The 17,917-nt window shown below is 51.9% G+C and overlaps 1 protein-coding gene across 1 annotated transcript in view; it reads right to left on the reverse strand.

The window, feature by feature from the left end:
• The window catches only part of GRIK5 (glutamate ionotropic receptor kainate type subunit 5), a 51,610-nt gene that overhangs the window by 2,290 nt on the left and 31,403 nt on the right, over positions 1-17,917 (reverse strand). Inside the window, 8 exon segments of the mRNA XM_023744864.1 lie at positions 2,730-2,870; positions 2,959-3,087; positions 5,004-5,229; positions 6,439-6,604; positions 15,820-15,993; positions 16,534-16,643; positions 16,793-16,858; positions 16,860-16,907. Of these exon segments, the coding sequence (XP_023600632.1) occupies positions 2,730-2,870; positions 2,959-3,087; positions 5,004-5,229; positions 6,439-6,604; positions 15,820-15,993; positions 16,534-16,643; positions 16,793-16,858; positions 16,860-16,907 (1,060 nt within the window).

Genomic DNA, 17,917 nt, shown 5'->3' on the forward strand with positions numbered 1-17,917 from the left:
ACCACGGGATTAGACTGTAGGGAGCAAAGGGCAAGAGCAGGGAGGCACCGAGGCCGCTGTGGAGGCGAGAAAGAGTTGGATTCTGGGTATAGTATTTTGAAGGTGGAGCCAACAGGACTTGCCAAGAGATCAGATAGAGGTTGGGAAAGAGAGGAAGGAGTGGAGGGTAATGCCACATATTTTGACCTGAGCAACCAGAATGACGGCGTTGCCTGGTGGGTGGGCAGGAACTCCATGTTGGACACCTGCGTCACGTGTTCGTTAGACATCCACGTGGAGATGTCGAGTACAAACCCTGGGTTCAGGGAGAGGTCCCTGTGAGATACACATTTGGAGGCTAAGGTAGGCAGCCCCCAAGATCCCATCCCCTGGTGTTCCCACCCTTGTGTCAGCCCCTCTGCCTTTGCGTCCAGGTTGCTGTATGACCAACAGAACACGCTAGGTCAGCTGACATGCTGGCTTCTGCCGGCTCTCGGATCACTCACTCAGGAAAGTCGGCTGCCACACCGTGGACACACACAGCCCTGTGGCGGCCCCTGTGCGAGGAACTGGGGCGTCCTGCCAGTTGCCATGTGCATGTGTATGCTAGTCGTGCTCTTTATTTTCTGTATCTTAGGATGTTTTGATATCTTTAAAATCTTGCTGACCGGGGAGAGACTGCCCTTCCCAGAGGGAGCCAATTCTTAGAGGTAGATAGCAAAGGGCTACCGGCCCACCTTCCACATGCCAACCAGCCAATCCCAAGTCCACACCCCCACCCACACCCTTCATGTACCTCTCACACATCAAGCTGCCCTAACTCACCTGGGACTACGCACCAGACAACTGGAGACCACTCCTCTAGCCCAGCGCCGGCTGACATTATCCAAACCAGCCAGTTCTAAGCTGTTGCCCTGCCCTGCCTTGTCTTTCGGAAACCCCAGTAAAGGCTCTGGTCTAGTCCCATGACACCTCACCCCCCGCCACCTCCTTCTGCTTCTGCACAAACCTTGTGCTTCCCCATGTGGTCTTGTGTGGCACGGTGGGCCCCCTTCTCTTGGAAAATGTAATAAAAATATTCCTTCAATGGCATTGGATTCTCTGTGTCTTCACTCAATCACCTCCATAAATTAAAATCCACAAGTACAGCCATGCATGCCCGGCTGGTGTGACTCAGTGTTGAGTCGACCTATGAGCCAGGTCATGATTCGATTTCTGGTTAGAGCACATGCCCAGGGTTTCTGGCTCCATCCCCAGTAGGGGGCATGCAGGAGGCAGCCAATCAATGATTCTCTCTCATCATTGATGTTTCTATCTCTCTTTCCCTCTTTCTTCCTCTCTGAAATCAATTAAAACAATTTTAAAGCTACAGGGACATTTTGAGGCAGAGCCATCCCAGAAGTGGCTCCTCCCGCCCAGCAGAGCGTTCAGCCGACATCGTGACCATGACCTCAGCAGAGACCCTGCGCGGCCAGAACGGCCCAGCTAAGCTGCTCCCAGTTCCTGACCCACAGAAACTGAATTGATATGTTTGCTGTTTTAAGCTGCTGAATTTGGGGACAATTTGTCACATGGCAATAGATAACACAGGAGTCCACAGCATGGAGGGTCTTACCATGAGGCTGATGGGATCACCAAGGAGAGAGGCAATCGAAGGCCCATGCACAAGAATTCCCACAAAGCAGTGGCCAGGGAGGTAGAGGAAAGCGAGGTGGGTGGGGAAGAGTGGGTTTTGAGGACAGAATGATGGGCCAGGCTGAAGCCTATCGCTACCTCACATGTGATGAGGCCTGAGCTTCCGGCACTGGATTTCAGCCGTGGAGGCTGCTGGTGACAAGAGTGGCTTCAGCGGAGAGGTGGGGGCAGCAGCTGGACTGGAGTGTGTCCGAGAGTGAATGGGAGGAGAGGAATTGGGAATAGCAGGGAGACACAAGTCTCAAGGCTGTCAGGGAAGAGGAGTGTGGCTGGTGGCTGGGAAGGGAAGTGGGCTTGAGAGGGTTTTTTGAAGATGGGAGAAATGACAGCACATTTGTATGCTGCCGGCCTTGATCCAGTAAAGAGGGGAACTGATGATGCCGAGGCAAGGAGAGAACTGCTGGGGGGTGTCCCGGGGAAGATGAGAGGGGAGGAGATGGGGCCAGATGGGGCCTTAGCTAGGAGCCTGGACCTTCACCTTCATGGAGTAACTCCCAGGGCCGTGGAGAAAGTAGGCGGCAGCTAGATGTGGAAGGGGTCTCTGCACTTGTTCAGGGGAGTAGAAGCAAAGTCATCAGCCAACAGTGAGGATGGGAGGAGGGCTGGCTGGCAGGGAGAGGAAAGGTCCGAACAGGCTAGGAGGGCAGGGGCAGGAACGGTCTGGCAATGGAGGAGTGGGGCTGGCAGCACCCGAGGCCCCGGACATAGTGGGAGACCCGTCAGCAATCCAGGCTCGTTCAGCTGCATTCTCCTCGCTTCTCTCTCCCCGTTTCTTCTTGCTTTACTGCCTTTGCCTCTCCCCATATCCTCTCGCTGTGCCCCTTCCCACTCCTTTCCCCGGCATCCTCGTTGCTGCCTCTGCCCTCCTCATGCCTGTGGATTCTCCCCCCAAAATGCTCTCTCCTCTTTTCAACCTCCTCTACCCCTGAACTCTCCCAGACCCCCTCACCTCCCTGGCTCCCCGGCCCCTCCTCGCAGCCTGTTTCCCTCCAGTGTGGCTCCCAGTGCTACAGTCTTCATGCCCCTCCAACCTGGACACCACTGCTACCCCACACCCTTTGCCAACCTCCTCACCTCTTCGGACTCTGCTGACCTCCGCGTGGACCATATAAACTCCATGACGGCCACGAAGACAGCAATGATGAGGCCACAGATAAGCACAACAAAGATGCCGCCAATGTTCTCCATGCCCAGACCTGGGGGTCGGGGGAGAGCCAGGGGTTGAACTGTGCGGGCACGCGGCTGTGAAGGGTCTCCCAGGGGGCACGCATGCAGGTGGCTGACCTTTAGCGCGACGGTCCTCCTCCTTGGGACACCGGCTCCCCTCCCACCACTTGCGCTTCAGGATCTCCAGCCGGTTGTTCTCTTGGAGCTGCAGGATGGCCAGTGTGATCTCGTCCCGGAACGGCGAGCCTGGGCGGCACATGGGGCAAGCAGCCATGGGGCCCGAGCCCTGCCCACCAGACCCCCACTGCTCCCTGTCTCCACCAGGTCCCCAGGGTCTGCCCTGTACACCTTTGAGTCTGACCACTTCTCCCCTGCAACCATGCCTAGCCACGCCCACTGCACCCCAGGTCAGATTGGCCGTGGTCCCTCCCTGCAGCCCCCTCTCATCCCCAACCAGGCTCTTCTTCACACAGCAGCCAGAGGAACAATTTCAGAAACAGAGACCATGCCTCCCTCATACTTAAAACTCTCCAGTGGCTTCCTGGTGCTGTGAGGACAAAGTCCTCTCCTGGCCTACACGGTCTAGCCCAGTGGTTCTCAACCTTCTGGCCCTTTAAATACAGTTCCTCATGTTGTGACCCAACCATAAAATTATTTTCGTTGCTACTTCATAACTGTAATGTTGCTACTGTTATGAATCGTCATGTAAATATCTGATATGCAGGATGGTCTTAGGCGACCCCTGTGAAAGAGTCGTTTGACCGCCAAAGGGGTCGCGACCCACAAGTTGAGAACTGCTGGTCTAGCCGCTGGCCAGGCCACTGGGGCTCCACCGCCCCACAGCCCTCAGCTCTAGCCACACTGGCCTCCTGGCTAGTCCTCCAGGAGGCCCCCCTCACCCCCCCCCCACCCCCCGGGAGCTTTCCCTCTGCCTGGGATGTTCCTTCTCTCAGTTCACTGAGGGCTCTGCTCATGTGGTGCCTCCTCAGGGGGTCTTCTCTAACGGACTTTATTTAAAATGACACAAAGCGCTCTACTCCGTCAGGTCTTCCCCTTAATTTACTTCAGAGCAGTTGTCACCACCTGACATCACATTATAAAGCTGTGTTCACTGTCGGTTTGCTGTCTGTGCCCCTAGCAGAGGACAGGAGGGCGGAGCTTGCCAGCTCCGTTGTCCCAGCATCCAGCATCCAGCATCCAGCATCCAGCACACGGCCGGGCAAAAGACCCCCAGCCACACCTCTCCTCTGCATGGCCCAACCCTGGTCCACCTGTCTCCTTCAACCACTCCACGCCTACCCTCTCCTGTACTCATTTCTTCATTCACTGCAATACGTCTTGAGCATCGACCAGTGCCAGGAACTCGGCATATGGGCGAATGGGCTGCTTAGCATTTATCAGGCACCTACTATGTGCTGGAACCTTGGTTTATAGAATTGTATTCACGCCTCACAGTGATCCTGTGAGGCAGGTATTACCAGCCCCAGGTGACACTGAAGCTGAGTTGGGGGGCAGAGGGAGCAGGCATTTGAATCCAGGTCAGTGACTCCAGAGCCTGTCCCTGCAAAGCACCAGGCCACACTGCTTGCCTGGCACAGTACCGACGCTGCTGCGAAGCAGCTAAGATTTGGGGTAAACAGTAATATCTGACTATCGCAGCAGTCATCAGCATATGAAGAGGTTTAAAAGCTAAAATGCCCAAATTTGGTGGCAATATTGGTGGTGAGCTTCCAGCACTGAGCCCTGGAAAAGCATGTCTAAGTCTTGCTGGCCGATCCACCCATTCTTCTATCCTCCCTCCGCCCCTCCACCCAGCCAGCAGTATCCATCAGCCATTTTCTGAGCACCTATTCTGAGCCAGGCTGTGGGTTTGGTGCAGAGAATCTGAAGTAATGAAACCAGGTCCTCACCCTCGAGGGGCCCTGGAGCCATGTGGGAAGGCGCCAACCTCCTGCCATGTGCTGACCTGCACAGTCTCCCGCACTCCCAGCAGCCCTGTGGGGCTGGAACGGATTGCTCCGAGGCCCGTTTTCACAGGTTGAGGGCGCAGAGGCTCAGGAAGGTGACGTCACCTGCCCAAGGCCCCACAGCCAGGAGGCCCCGCGGCAGACCCAGCCTGTCCCCGGCCTGCTTGCCAAGCCCCCAGTCCTGCCACCACATACCTAGCGGCATGCCGATGCCGTAGCCCTTGGTGTCAAGGAGGCCCCCAATCTGGGTGAGGTTGCAGTTGAGGCGCCGGTGGTACTCGTTCATGGTGGACTCGAGCAGGAAGGCATAGCGAGAGTTGAGGACGCGGGCAATGCCCTCCTCTGTGCTCTTGACAAACACGCTGGGCTGCTTCGACTGCATGTAGTTCCACATGCGCTGGTACGTCTGGTACCGTGAATTCTGGACAGAGTGGCACAAGGGGGAGAGGTGAGGGGCTTTCCACCCGCTGCCCTTCCCCTGAACCCTGTCCCCTGCCCTCCAGCAAGTCTCCCTCAACCCAAGAGAGAGCGAGGAGAGCAGAGGAAGACAGAGGAGAAACCAGATGGACAGACTGCTCAAGGTGCGATCCAAGACACCCCACACCCCCCAGCCAGTGAGACCCCAAGGACCAAAGACTTGGGAAGAAGGGGTCACGGTCTAGTTTTCAACACCTGGCTTCCCAGTGCTCCCAGGCCTTACTCATAGAACCCGGGAGTAGATGCTCAACCCTCAACTCTACCGGGGGCCCAGTGGTTCAGGAAGACCTGAGCCCATGCTGAATAGGACAGCTTACTTCCTATAGAACCCGCGGGAACCTTTTGGGAATGACTACTCCTGCCCTGACCACCTGATGCCCGCCCTCCTGCACCCACGTCTCCCTCTTTGATCTGAGGTCCAGACTCTGCTCTTCCTTGGTACCCCACAGACCCTGCCCTGTGGCTCGGCAACCTCCCAACCCTATTCCAATGGCCTCCCACCTGGGGGAGCTGGTCCCGCCACCCACCTGAGAAACCTGGGAACTCACCCCCCTCCTTCTCAGCTGCTTACCCCTTCAGCCAGCGGCCACTGCCCAACTCCAGCCTTCTCTCCAGCCCACTTGTCTACCCACAACTGCCCCAGAGGGAATGTCCAGCTTTTAAAGGAGTCACCCCTCAACCGTTCCCACATCCCCACTCACAGGGTCCAATCTCAGCCCTACCCTGGCATTCAAGGCCTCTGCAGTCTCTCACCCAAACCTCCTTGCTAGGCTTGCTTTACTTTTGATTTCTTCCCACTACCCAAGACGCACTGGACAAGCTCCCTTCTCCTTGAAGGGCCTTCCCTCTTCGCTGGCCCATTTCACCAGGCCTGACCCTCGCAGCCTCCAGGACCCCATTGGCCTGTCCGGCACTGATGTGGCACTGGATCCCACACCTGCTTCCTTTCCCCTATTCCTTGGGTGAAAGTCCAGTTTCCCCAGCCAGACAGCAGACTCCTCACGAGAGCACGAGCGTGTCCTCTGCTCCCTGGCCTCCCAGACTTTCAGGACATTCACGTCCTCTGACCCAGGAGGCCCCGCCCAGCCCCACTCTGAGCTGCTATGCATGGTGGGGACCCCGACACCAAGCCCAGACAGCTTCGGGGGCCCACCTGGAAGAAGGTCATGGTGGAGCCAGCGTGGATGGTGCCATACTCAATGTTGGTCTGGTCTGCCAGGTCGTCAGCCGACTCCACAGGCACCTCCATGCGCTGCACGGTGAGGAAGGCGGCCAGGTTGGCGGTGTAGGAGGAGATGATGATCAAGGTGAAGGCCCACCTGAGGGGTGGGAGGGGTGAGCTACAAGCTGGAGTCACCCTGCCACCCTGCCCGTGGCCGTGGGCCCCATTGGTGGTGCCCCTCAAGGACCTGACAGCTAGAAGGCTCAGTGACTGCTGATTAGTGGGAGACTGGGGGCCTAGATTCTGGAGCCAGACTCTCTGGGTTTAAATATCACTTCCAGAGAGTTCCATTTCCAGATTCAGGAGAATAAGGTGGTCTGGGAGTATTCTCCCACCAAGAAAAACTAGAAAACTAGACAGAGACAGAATATAGAAAAACAATTAAATACATAGGACAACAGGACTGTGATCCCTGAGGGAAAATAAATAAATGAAGCGAGCCTTGGCATTGCCAAGGCTGCGGGTGGATTTAATCACAGACTGCAGTGCCAGGCAGGAAGGAAAGCCCAGTCTGGCAGTCTCGCTGAACTGTGGAGATGGAGATCAGAATTCAAGACGGCTGGGATTTGCGGGATAGAGTGCCCAAGGGGAGAGCTGCACAGAGAGGGCTCCAGAAGTCTCACTGGGTCCCCTTGAGTCTTTGGCTGAATATCAGTCTGTTCGCACAGGGTGAAATTCCAGACAGAACAACTTTCAAAGAGAGAACAATTCCCAGGGCTGCAAATCTTTTGAGCTCCCTCCAGCCAGAGTCGAGAGATCTCACTGGATTCATGAGACATTCAGAAGAGACCCCAAAGGACAACACATTAGAAATAGAGTCAGCTTAGCCCTAGAATAGAGGCCACGCTAAACCTGCACCAAAAGAACAGGCCTGGAAAGGATAAAAATAATCTAGAAGTAACCTAACTGCCTGCCAGAAAAAGTCTAAGACTTGTTTGAAGCGTACTTTCAACAATGTAAACAGTGTGAAATTCACAACGTGTGTTATCCAATAAAAAAATTACCAAATAGCCGTGGCTGGGTCGCTCAGTTGGAGCGTCATCTCATGCACCAAAAGGTTACAGGTTTGCTCCTTGGTCGGGGTGCATATGGGGCAACCGATTGATGTTTCTCTCTCATATCAATGTTTCTCTCTCTCTCTCTCTCTCTCCCCTTCCTTCCTCTCTCTCTAAAGTCAATAAACATAACCTTGGGTGAGGCTTTAAAAAAATTACCAGATATACAAAAGCAAAGGAAACTGTAACCAAACCAAGAGTCAAATCACTCAATTGAAAAAACCCAGAGTTGACAGAGGGGACAAGGACATTAAACAGCTATTATAAACATGATCAGAATGCTCAAGGATATGAATACAAACATGAGCATAATGCAGAGGAAGGTGGAAGATATAAGACAGAAGTGAGAGGAACGTCTAGAAATGAAATATACGACACCAAAGAGGAAAATTTTACTGGAAGGGATTACACAGATCAGACACTGCAGTAGAACGGAACAGGGAATTGGGAGAAAGTGAAAGGATCTATCCAAAACAAAGCACAGAAAGGAAAAAATGACTGACCAATAGCACGGAGCCTGAGTGGCCTGAGGAATAATATCAAGTGATCTTACATGTGTGGCTGGAGTCCCAGAAAGAGGAGAGACAAGGAATAACAGAAAAATATATATTTGAAGAAGTAATGGCCAATTTTTTTTTTCAAATTTGATAAAAACAAAGGTGCAGATTCAAGAAGCTCAATAAATCCTAGTAGAATAAACAGACATACACACAAAACACATCAAGGCACATTATAACCAATTGCTGAAAACCAGTGATAAAGAGAAAATCTAAAAAGCAGCCATGAGTGGGGAAATATATTACACACAGAGAATCAAAGATAAGAGTGACAGGCTTCTTGTCAGGAAGTGTGCAAGCCAGAAGGCAATGCCACAACATGCTGAAAGGAAAAAGCAACCTACCAACCCAGAATTCCACATTCAGAAAAAAGACCCTTCAAAGAATAAAACACACTAATGAATTTTTCATGCAAACAAAAGCTTGGAGAACTAATTGCTAGCAGACCTGCACTTTAAGAAATGTTAAAGGAAGTTCTTCAGGTAAAAGGAAAATATAGATGGAAATTTGGAAGTACATAAAGGCATGAAGAGCTTCAGAAATGGTAGATGTGTGGGTAAATATAAAAGACATATTCCTCATTTTTAAAATTTCTCTAAAAGACATTTACGGTTAAAGTAAACACACACACAGCGAATGTACTGTGGGGTTCGCAAAATAAGCAGAAGTAAAAACATAACAACGGGAGCTCAGAGGACGAGAGGGAGCTGTGGAAGCACATTGTTGTAAGGGTCTGACATCTTCTGTGAAGTGGTATAATGTTACCTGATAGTACTTTGTAATAATAAAAGATGCATATATGCCCTAACCGGTTTGGCTCAGTGGATAGAGCGTCGGCCTGCGGACTGAAAGGTCCCAGGTTCGATTCCGGTCAAAGGCATGTACCTTGGTTGCGGGCACATCCCAAGTAGGGAGTGTGCAGGAGGCAGCTGATCGATGTTTCTCTCTCATCAACGTTTCTAACTCTATATCCCTCTCCCTTCCTCTCTGTAAAAAATCAATAAAATATATTTAAAAAAAAAAGATGCATATAAAAAAATAAAACAGCCGAAACCGGTTTGGCTCAGTGGATAGAGCGTCGGCCTGCGGACTGAAGGGTCCCAGGTTCAATTCCGGTCAAGGGCATGTACCTTGGTTGCGGGCACATCCCCAGTAGGGGGTGTGCAGGAGGCAGCTGATCGATGTTTCTCTCTCATTGATGTTTCTCACTCTCTATCTCTCTCCCTTCCTCTCTGTAAAAAATCAATAAAAAAAATATATTTAAAAATAAAATAAAATAAAATAAAACAAAGAAGTATAGTAAGTCAAGAGCAGGCATACAGCAGAATTTTAAAAATCTCAATAAATCCAAAAACAGGGAGGAAAAAGAGAGAATTGGGAACAAAGAACAGATGGGACAAAATAGAAGAAAAACAGTAAGCTGGCAGATTTAAACCTGACCATACCAACAATTACAAGAAAGGTCTCAATCAGGGGTTGGCAAGCTATGGCCCACAGGCCAAATCTGGCTTGCCATCTGTTTTGGTACACAGGCTAAGAATAGTTTTCACATTTTAAAATAATTTAAAAGAAAGCAAAAGAAGGGTCATATATCATGACACATGACACATAAAGTCCAAATTGTAGTGTCAGTGTCCATAAATAAAGATTTATTGGAACACAGCCACACTCACTCATTTGTGTATTGTCTAAGGCTGCTTTCACACTGCAATCAGAGTTGAGTAGTTACGACAGAGACTGCATGGCCAGCAAAGCCTAAAATATTTACTATTTGGCCTGATAAAGAAAAAGTTTGCCAATTCCTGCTTCAAGGCCTAAATATAATACATAAGGAGGTTGGAAGTGACAGGATGGGGGAAAGATATACTCTGCAAACACTAAGCATAAGAAAGCATAGCTATATCAATATTAAAGGTAACTTCAGAACAAGGACCGTTACCAGGAATAAACAGGGACATTATAATGAGAAAGAGATCAATTCATCAAGAAGACATAACAATCCTAAACACTTACACATCTACTTATAGAGCTTCAAAATTCACGAGGCAAAAACTGATGCAACTAAAAGGAAAAATAGATACAATTTCTCCACAATTACAGGTGGAGATTTCAACACGCCTCTCTCAATAATTGCTAGAACAAGTAGACAGAAAATCAGCAAGGATGCAGACGACTTGAATAATGCTATCAGCCTACTGGCCCTGATGGCCATTTACCTTCTATGCAAGTGCACAGAGAATAGCTATCAGGAAAGAACGTATTCAGAGCCACAAAACAAGTCTCAATAAATTTTAAAGGATTAAAATCCTACAGAGAATATTCTCTGACCACAATGGAACTAAACTAGAAATCAATAATAGGTCTCTGGAAAATCCCCAAAGCTGGCTCCATCACTGCCTAGCTGCGTGACCTGGGATCACCAGTGAGGTAAGTACAATTGTGGGCCCCTCCTCACAGGGCTGTTGAGTTACATCTGTGCGAGTGCCCACGGGGCCCAAGGGCAGTCAGTCTTTCTTACCTGGCCCTCTCTGTCCTACTACCTGGGAGAGAGGCCAGGCTTCCTGCAGATGGTACAGCTCTGAGAGGGCCTTCCAGGCCACACCTCCTCCAGCAGCCCTGGCCCTAGGTTGCTGGTCTGATTCCAGGTCAGGGCACATGCCCTGGTTGTGGGCTCGATGCCCCCACCCCTGTAGAAGGCAGCAAATCGATGTTGCACTCTCGCATCATGTTTCTCCCTCTCCCTTCCTCTCTCTAAAAATCAATAAACTATTCTTTTTAAAAAAGTAATGAAAACAGCAGCTGCCCTTTGCTGAGCACACATGCACAGCACTGTGCAAGGCACTGGGGTGGGGTGGAGAGGAGGATAAGAGAGGAATAATACAGCCTCCTGCAAACCAAAACCAAAACCCAATACACACAGACCCAGTCTGATACCTCCTCTCCGGGAACCAAGTCTCTCCGAACACACCCCACCGGGCAATGTTGTCATTCACATAAGACAAAATTATTTAGTGCCCGGCCGACACCAGGACCACCTAGACCAGTGATGGCGAACCTATGACACGCGTGTCAGAGGTGACACGCGAACTCATTTTTTTGGTTGATTTTTCTTTGTTAAGTGGCATTTAAATATATAAAATAAATATCAAAAATATAAATCTTTGTTTTACTATGGTTGCAAATATCAAAAAATTTCTATATGTGACACAGCATCAGAATTAAGTTAGGGTTTTTTAAAATGCTGACACGCCGAGCTCAAAAGGTTCGCCATCACTGACCTAGACCCTGAAAATACAGCGTGGCTGACTGGTGGTGGGATGGGGGTGGGTGAGAAGAAGGGGCCACTCACCGTGACAGAGCAGAGGAGCCAATGGGGAGTTTGATTTCAGAGTAAGGATGTAAGCTCCGTTTTGGACAAGTTGAGTTTAAGGAGGCCATCGGGCACCCAAGCAGGGTGGGTAATATGGCCCCGGAAGCACAGGGCAGTGGGCCCCCCTCAGAAGCTGCCTGTTTAGGTGTGGAGCACTCTGATGGTCGAAATGACGGAGGGGGCCTCTGGTGTCAGGTGTCTGACAATGCAGCCCAGTCTCCACAACAGGGAAAATCCGGACCGTGATTATCTGAGCCTATCTCCTCGGTACATAAAAACCAAAGTATTTTTACATGGTTACAATAGAAACTAAAATTTCTAAATTTAAAAAAAATCCTCACTCAAGGATATTTTTCCATTGATTCTTTTGAGAGTGGAAAGGAAGGGGAGAGACAGAGAGAGAGAGAAACATCGACTGGTTGCCTCCCACATGAGCCCCAACCAAGGCACGTGCCCTTGACCAGAATCGAACCCAGGACCATACAGTTCATGGGCTATGCTCTATCCACTGAGCCAAACCGGCTAGGGCAGTGGTTAGCAAACTGCGGCTCGTGAGCCACATGCGGCTCTTTGTCACCTTGAGTGTGGCTCTTCCAAAAAATACCGGCTCTTCCACAAAATACCAACTCCTGCACATGAGCCACGAAGTTTCAATCGCACTGTATGTGCGCGCCCGCACATGGTATTTTGTGGAAGAGCCACACTCAAGGGGCCAAAGAGCCGCATGTGGCTCCCGAGCCGCGGTTTGCCGACCATGGGGCTAGGGTAAAACTGAAATTCCTAGAAATGCACCTATTACTTAGATTGAGGAAGAACTCGGTGCTGCTTTGTTTGAAACTTTGCCAAGAACTGCTCACCATTTTGGGAAATTGCATCTCTGACAGCACAGCCCTGCTCGTGGTACCTGAGTCCCCAAGTCAAGACACTAGGACCAGCTGCATCCATAAACCGCCACCTTCACCTTTATGTTCGTACAAACGCACACATTCACCGACTATTTCAGTGTCGTCTCAGGTGTTGAAATAATTCTATTAAACGGCCTCACTTCCTGTGACTACACATTCGCATTACACGCAGGCACCTGACTGTTGCAGCCAGTCTTCTAGCATCGTCCCACCCAGCTATTATGCTTCACTAGCCAGCTGTTTTATCATAAATCACTTCCCTTTTCTCCTTCTGTATTACAATTAGGGCGTTTTATTGCTTTGTTTTAAATCACATGTATAGGTAGGTAGATTACCCTTGAAATTCATCGGGGTGGAAAAGGGGATGTCACAGAACATTTGTTGTAAACAGGGCATCACTGATGTGGAGGGAGGAAATCCATGAGATGCAAGGGTGAAATGAAACAGGATCCAGAGACACAGGTGGAAACTGGGAGGAATCAGCAGAGGGTTTCTAGGAGGAAGGTGGGAACAGGGGGTATTGGACATATCAATAAAGGGGTCCCGTGTGACCCCAGTGGAGATCCAGATACTGGCTAGATCTGAGGTTTGGGGGCTTCTTGCCAAGAGGGCGTGAGGAAAGGGCAACTGGACCTGAGGAGGAGCTGAGGACAGTGGCAAAGGAGCAGCCAAAGACACGCCTGGGAGCCTGCCTAGGGGAACTGATGAGAAAGTAGGAAAGAGGAAGGTCCAAGGACTCATGTCCTGGAGTGACCGCGGGAGAGCCTGACCACTGACTTAGCTCAGAAACTGACTTCCACGGGGAGCTGTGCCGAACACTGACCAGCCCTTGGTGTGGCTGTAGGTGGCTGTGGCCCCACTGGACACTGGTGAGGAGGAGCCCCGGCAGCGGGTCCTGGCCCGGTTGCTGCTGTTGAGGTGGCAGCCAAGTCTGACAGGGTACTGGCACCTGCACCCACCACCCCACCACTGGCCCTGACCTGCCCAGCCATCGGGCCAGGGTCACTTTTGAGGATAATAACCACCTGTGGAAACATCTTTTGAACGAGTCAATGTGTGGGAAGACTCAGGGTGAAATGAGAGTGAGCCAGGTCAAAGGCTCCAGGGAGGGAGGATGTGACTGGGGGTTTCCTGGTGACAGCGATGGCAGGGGCAGGGACTGCCCAACTGGGGAAGCCAAAATGGCCTGCAAAGAGGAGGTCCCTGATTCCCAGCCACCTCCTCACACACGTGCCTCCCCAGGCCTGTCTGGAGTGCACCTCCTCTCTGTGGCACGGATGCCTGTTTCAGCCTTTAGGACTCAGCCTGTCACCTCCTCAGAGGGGCCTCCCCAAGCACCCCATTCTCTACTGCTCTCTCCCTGCGTCGGGTTTGGTTCCTCACTACCACTGTATGTGCATCTCATACGTCATTACACTGAAAGTACTAATGACTTTCACTTGGGGTGCACTGTAGGCAGAAGGAAGCCCTCCTCACAAGATGTCTACACCCCAATCCCTAGAGCTTGTATGTTCCCTCACAGTGTAAATGGGTCTTTGCAGATGATGAAGTTAAGGGGATTGAGATGAGGACATAACCCTGGATTGGCCGGGTGGGCCCAGTGAAATCAGTGTCAGGAGGAAGTCAGAGACAAAAAGAGAGACTTGAAGATGTTTGCTCTGGCTTTGAAGATGGAGGCAGGGGTCATGGGCCAAAGCATGCAGGTGGCTCCTAAACACTAGAAAAGGCAAGGAGATGGGCTCTCCCGGAGCCCACAATGGTTCTCAACCTCCCTAATGCCGCGACCCTTTAATACAGTTCCTCATGGTGTGGTGACCCCCAACCATAAAATTATTTTCGTTGCTACTTCATAACTGTAATTTTGCTACTATTATGAATCGTAATGTAAATATCTGATATGCAGGATGTATTTTCATTGTTCTCGACCCACAGGTTGAGAACCACTGCAAAGAATCGGCCTGCAGACACCTTGATTTTAGTCAGTGAGATCCATTTCAAACTGCTGACCTCCAGACCTTACGTTGCTTTAAGCCATTAAATTTGTGATTTTTGCAGGAGCACTAGGAAACAAATACAGAGTAGAAGACTTGAAATGAAGCAAATCCCAAAAGGCTGGGAAAAGCCATCAGTACTCAAAAGTTTCGAAGCCAGTGGACCAAGTGAATGGCAAACAAGGCCATCTGGTAGTTAGTCCCTCTTAGTTGGGAGAGAGAAACACCTGCTATCATTACAGTTAGTCTTGAATTAAACAAGTTGGGAATTAGACAATATCTTTGGCACATACGCTTGGCATGAAATATGACGTCCCTGTGTTTATGTATCTGTTCACTTGTTTATTCTCGGCTCCTCTGCCTCTCGAGGGCTGATTCTTCACCCGAGTGCCTGACCGAGTGACTGTTTGTGCAGGAATTCTGACTGAGAGGAGGCGAGAAAGGGGTGCTCCGTGAGAAGGCCTGATGCCTGGGACTGCCCTGGAGGAGTCACCAGGGGCCTAGAGAGCAGGGCTGGGGCTGGCTGGTGTGAGTGGCACTGGGGCCAGCTTGGCCCTGCCAGCCCTGCCTCTAGCCGAATGCATGCTCTGTAGTAAATCACTCCTTCTCTCTGGGTCTCTTCTAACAAGCCAGGAGAACATACTCTTCCGTAAGCATTCTCCTCGGGTTTCTGTGGGTCTAATGAGGGAAAGGAGGTGAGAAGCGTTATATGATCTGCAATAAAGTCCAGGTGCTACTTGGAAGACGGGGAGCAAACTCGAGTGCTTATGGAGGCCAGGCCAGACGTGACTGGAGGGGGAGAGGGGACGAGGCCGAAGGAACAGACAGCAACGCCAGGTGGAGATGCCAGCTGAGCGCCACCAGAGCTGAATTTTCTAGAAGAGAAATCTGGATTTGTGAGTGAGTTTGCCCAATGTTTACATGTTGCCAACTAATTTTTTAAAAATTTAAACTGTGGGCCAGACACCATAGTTGGTGCCTGCTCTGACATGTAGCTTCTCAAAGCTTGTCCAAGCTACCTGGTCCCCATAGGACTTGAGGGACCAAGTGTCCCTGTCTGGGCCTTGGCCTCAGGATAGTGAAGGATGTCCTGGCTCAAGGATTCTGTCTCTGTGATCCCCAGAGCAACGTCTGAGACAGCGACAGCACTGGTACCACTCTGATCATCAGCAGAAGCACTTTTCTGTAATAGCCTCACTGAATCCTTACACCCTGAGCCATGGGCGTTCTTATCCCCATTTTCCAGATGAGGAGACTGAGGCATGCAGAGGAAATATGGCCTATCCAAGGTCACACAGTTAGTGAGTAGCAGAGCTGGGGCTCAGCTCTCCCCACCCCATTCCCTGGCACACAGCTGGCAGTGGGGACCAGGGATCCAACCAGGCCTCAGAGTGACCCCTCCCAGTCCCAGGCGGCAGACAGAAAGCCTCTCACCAAACTCCGCTGACGCAGCGAGTGGACAGCGCCCGGGGCATGATCTCTGAGCCCTGCTGCATGAAGCCCCCGACGGGGAACCAGAGGCTGTTGCCCAGCGTGTACTGGTTCTCTAGGATGTGGGGGCGCGCCCGCAGGCATGGGTGTGGGTTATACCACTCGTAGGGGCTCAGCCTGCAGAGAGAGAGACGTGGTGGGGGCATATGAAGGGGGCCGAGGGGGGGGGGGGAGAAACAGGAACAAGACAGAGCAACGTGATCAGGAGAGATGGGGGAGAGACAGGAAATGGAGGGAAAAGAGATCAAGATATGAACAGAGAGACACACACATGAGAAGGGGTGGGAAGAGAAACACATTGAGAGAGAGAGAGAGAGAGAGAGAGAGAGAGAGAGAGAGAGGCAGAGAGACACACACCGAGATGGAGAGACACAGAGAAGAGGCAGAAAGAGACAGAGAGAGACACACAGAGAAACAGAAAAAGACAGAAAGAATGGGAAGGGGAGCAGCCCAGAGAGAGGGCCACAGAGCAGGTCAGAGCCACAGGGTGAAATGCAGAGACAGGGCCAGGACGTGAGAAGGAGGGTGCAGGGAATCCAAGGCCCGGGTGGAGGCCGAGGATGGTGCAGACAGAGGACAGAATGTGCAGGTCATCGTGGGACCCGGCTCAGGCCTCCTCCCTGCCCCCTCTTCCCAGGCAGCAGGCAGTGGGCTCACCTGGCAGCCAGGAACAGGATGCAGCTGACGGCCAGGTAGGCAAGAAGCATGAAGAGCCACACAGCAGGGGAGAAGGGGTCCAGGAAGGAGAAGTAGCCAGGCTTGCGCCCCTGTGGGGAGAAGGAGTGAGACCCTGAGCCAACCTGACCTGAGCTGAATGCCAACCCCTGCTCCCCACCACCAGCGGCCCATGAGCCCAACTGGCCCTGCCCAGGTCCAGCCCCTGCCTCCAGCCTCCATGTCTCCACGGGAACCGTACCATGTGCACTCGATAGAGGATGCTGATCCCCAGGGTCATGAAGGGTTTGGAGAAGTCGATGACCTTTTTCCCGCTCCGCTGTGATGGTGAATGCAGCCACAGCCAGGTCTGCCTTCTGCTGAGGGGAAGCAGGGCAGGGCAGAGGGGTGGGCAGGGAGACAGACAGGCAGTCAGGGAGAAACGCACGGAGAGCAACTAAGAGAGAATATCAGAAGCCGAATGAGGCCAGGAGCGAGGACAGGAGGGGGCAGGAGCCTGGACCCTTGTCACCTCACATCTGCTGGAAGAAGCTCCTGTGGCCTGTTTCCTGCCCAGCTGCCCTGCCCCTTTTAGTCCTTCCTAACCCCGTCAAGTTCATCACTAACGTGCTGCTTTATAAAACCTGCTGCTGACCCTCACCCCCTACTCCGGGGTCCTGGAGAGAACCTGGAATTGGAGTTGAGATGCCTGCACACCGACCCACTCAGGACCCTCTGGGGGCCTTGGCTTCTGCCTTACTTCAACAGGCAACATCTGTCACATGCTTCCTCTGTACCAGGCTCCATGCAGACAGCACTGCATAGAGATCACCCATGTACTCCTCCCACCAGCTCCCTCAGGGCCACTACTAGCCTGTTCTGTGGATGGGGAAACTGAGTCTCAGAGGGGCAAAGGCACTAGCGAGTAGAGGCAAGAGCTATGGCCTCTACTCCCCTGCCCCTGGTGGACACTAGCAGCAGGTTCAGTGTCCAGCTCAACTCAGATCCTGACTTTGGGGGAGTGGAGCTGGGGTCCAGTTCTGATGTGGGGAAGGGTGGGGGTGGGGCCGGGTGAGACAGAGAGAAGGTTGGGGCTGGCACACCTGGAATCCCTGCTCCAAAAGGGCCATCTCGCTCTGGCTGAAGTGGACATTAGCTGACCTTTGGCTGTGGGCAGACGCAGCTGGGAAAAAACCTGGCACTTCTCATACCCTCCCCTCACCCCCCAGACACACACACACACACACACACCCTGCACATGTGAGCACCGTGCACAGTCACGTCTACACCAGCACAGTCATGTCTACACCACCACCACTGTGAGCTCAGCATGCCACACCCACACAGGCTGGCCAGTGACGCACCGCCCACACTGACGCAGGCAGAT

This window comes from Myotis lucifugus, unplaced genomic scaffold (assembly GCF_000147115.1).
Source record: "Myotis lucifugus unplaced genomic scaffold, Myoluc2.0 scaffold_493, whole genome shotgun sequence".
In the NCBI taxonomy this organism is placed as follows: Eukaryota; Metazoa; Chordata; class Mammalia; order Chiroptera; family Vespertilionidae; genus Myotis; species Myotis lucifugus.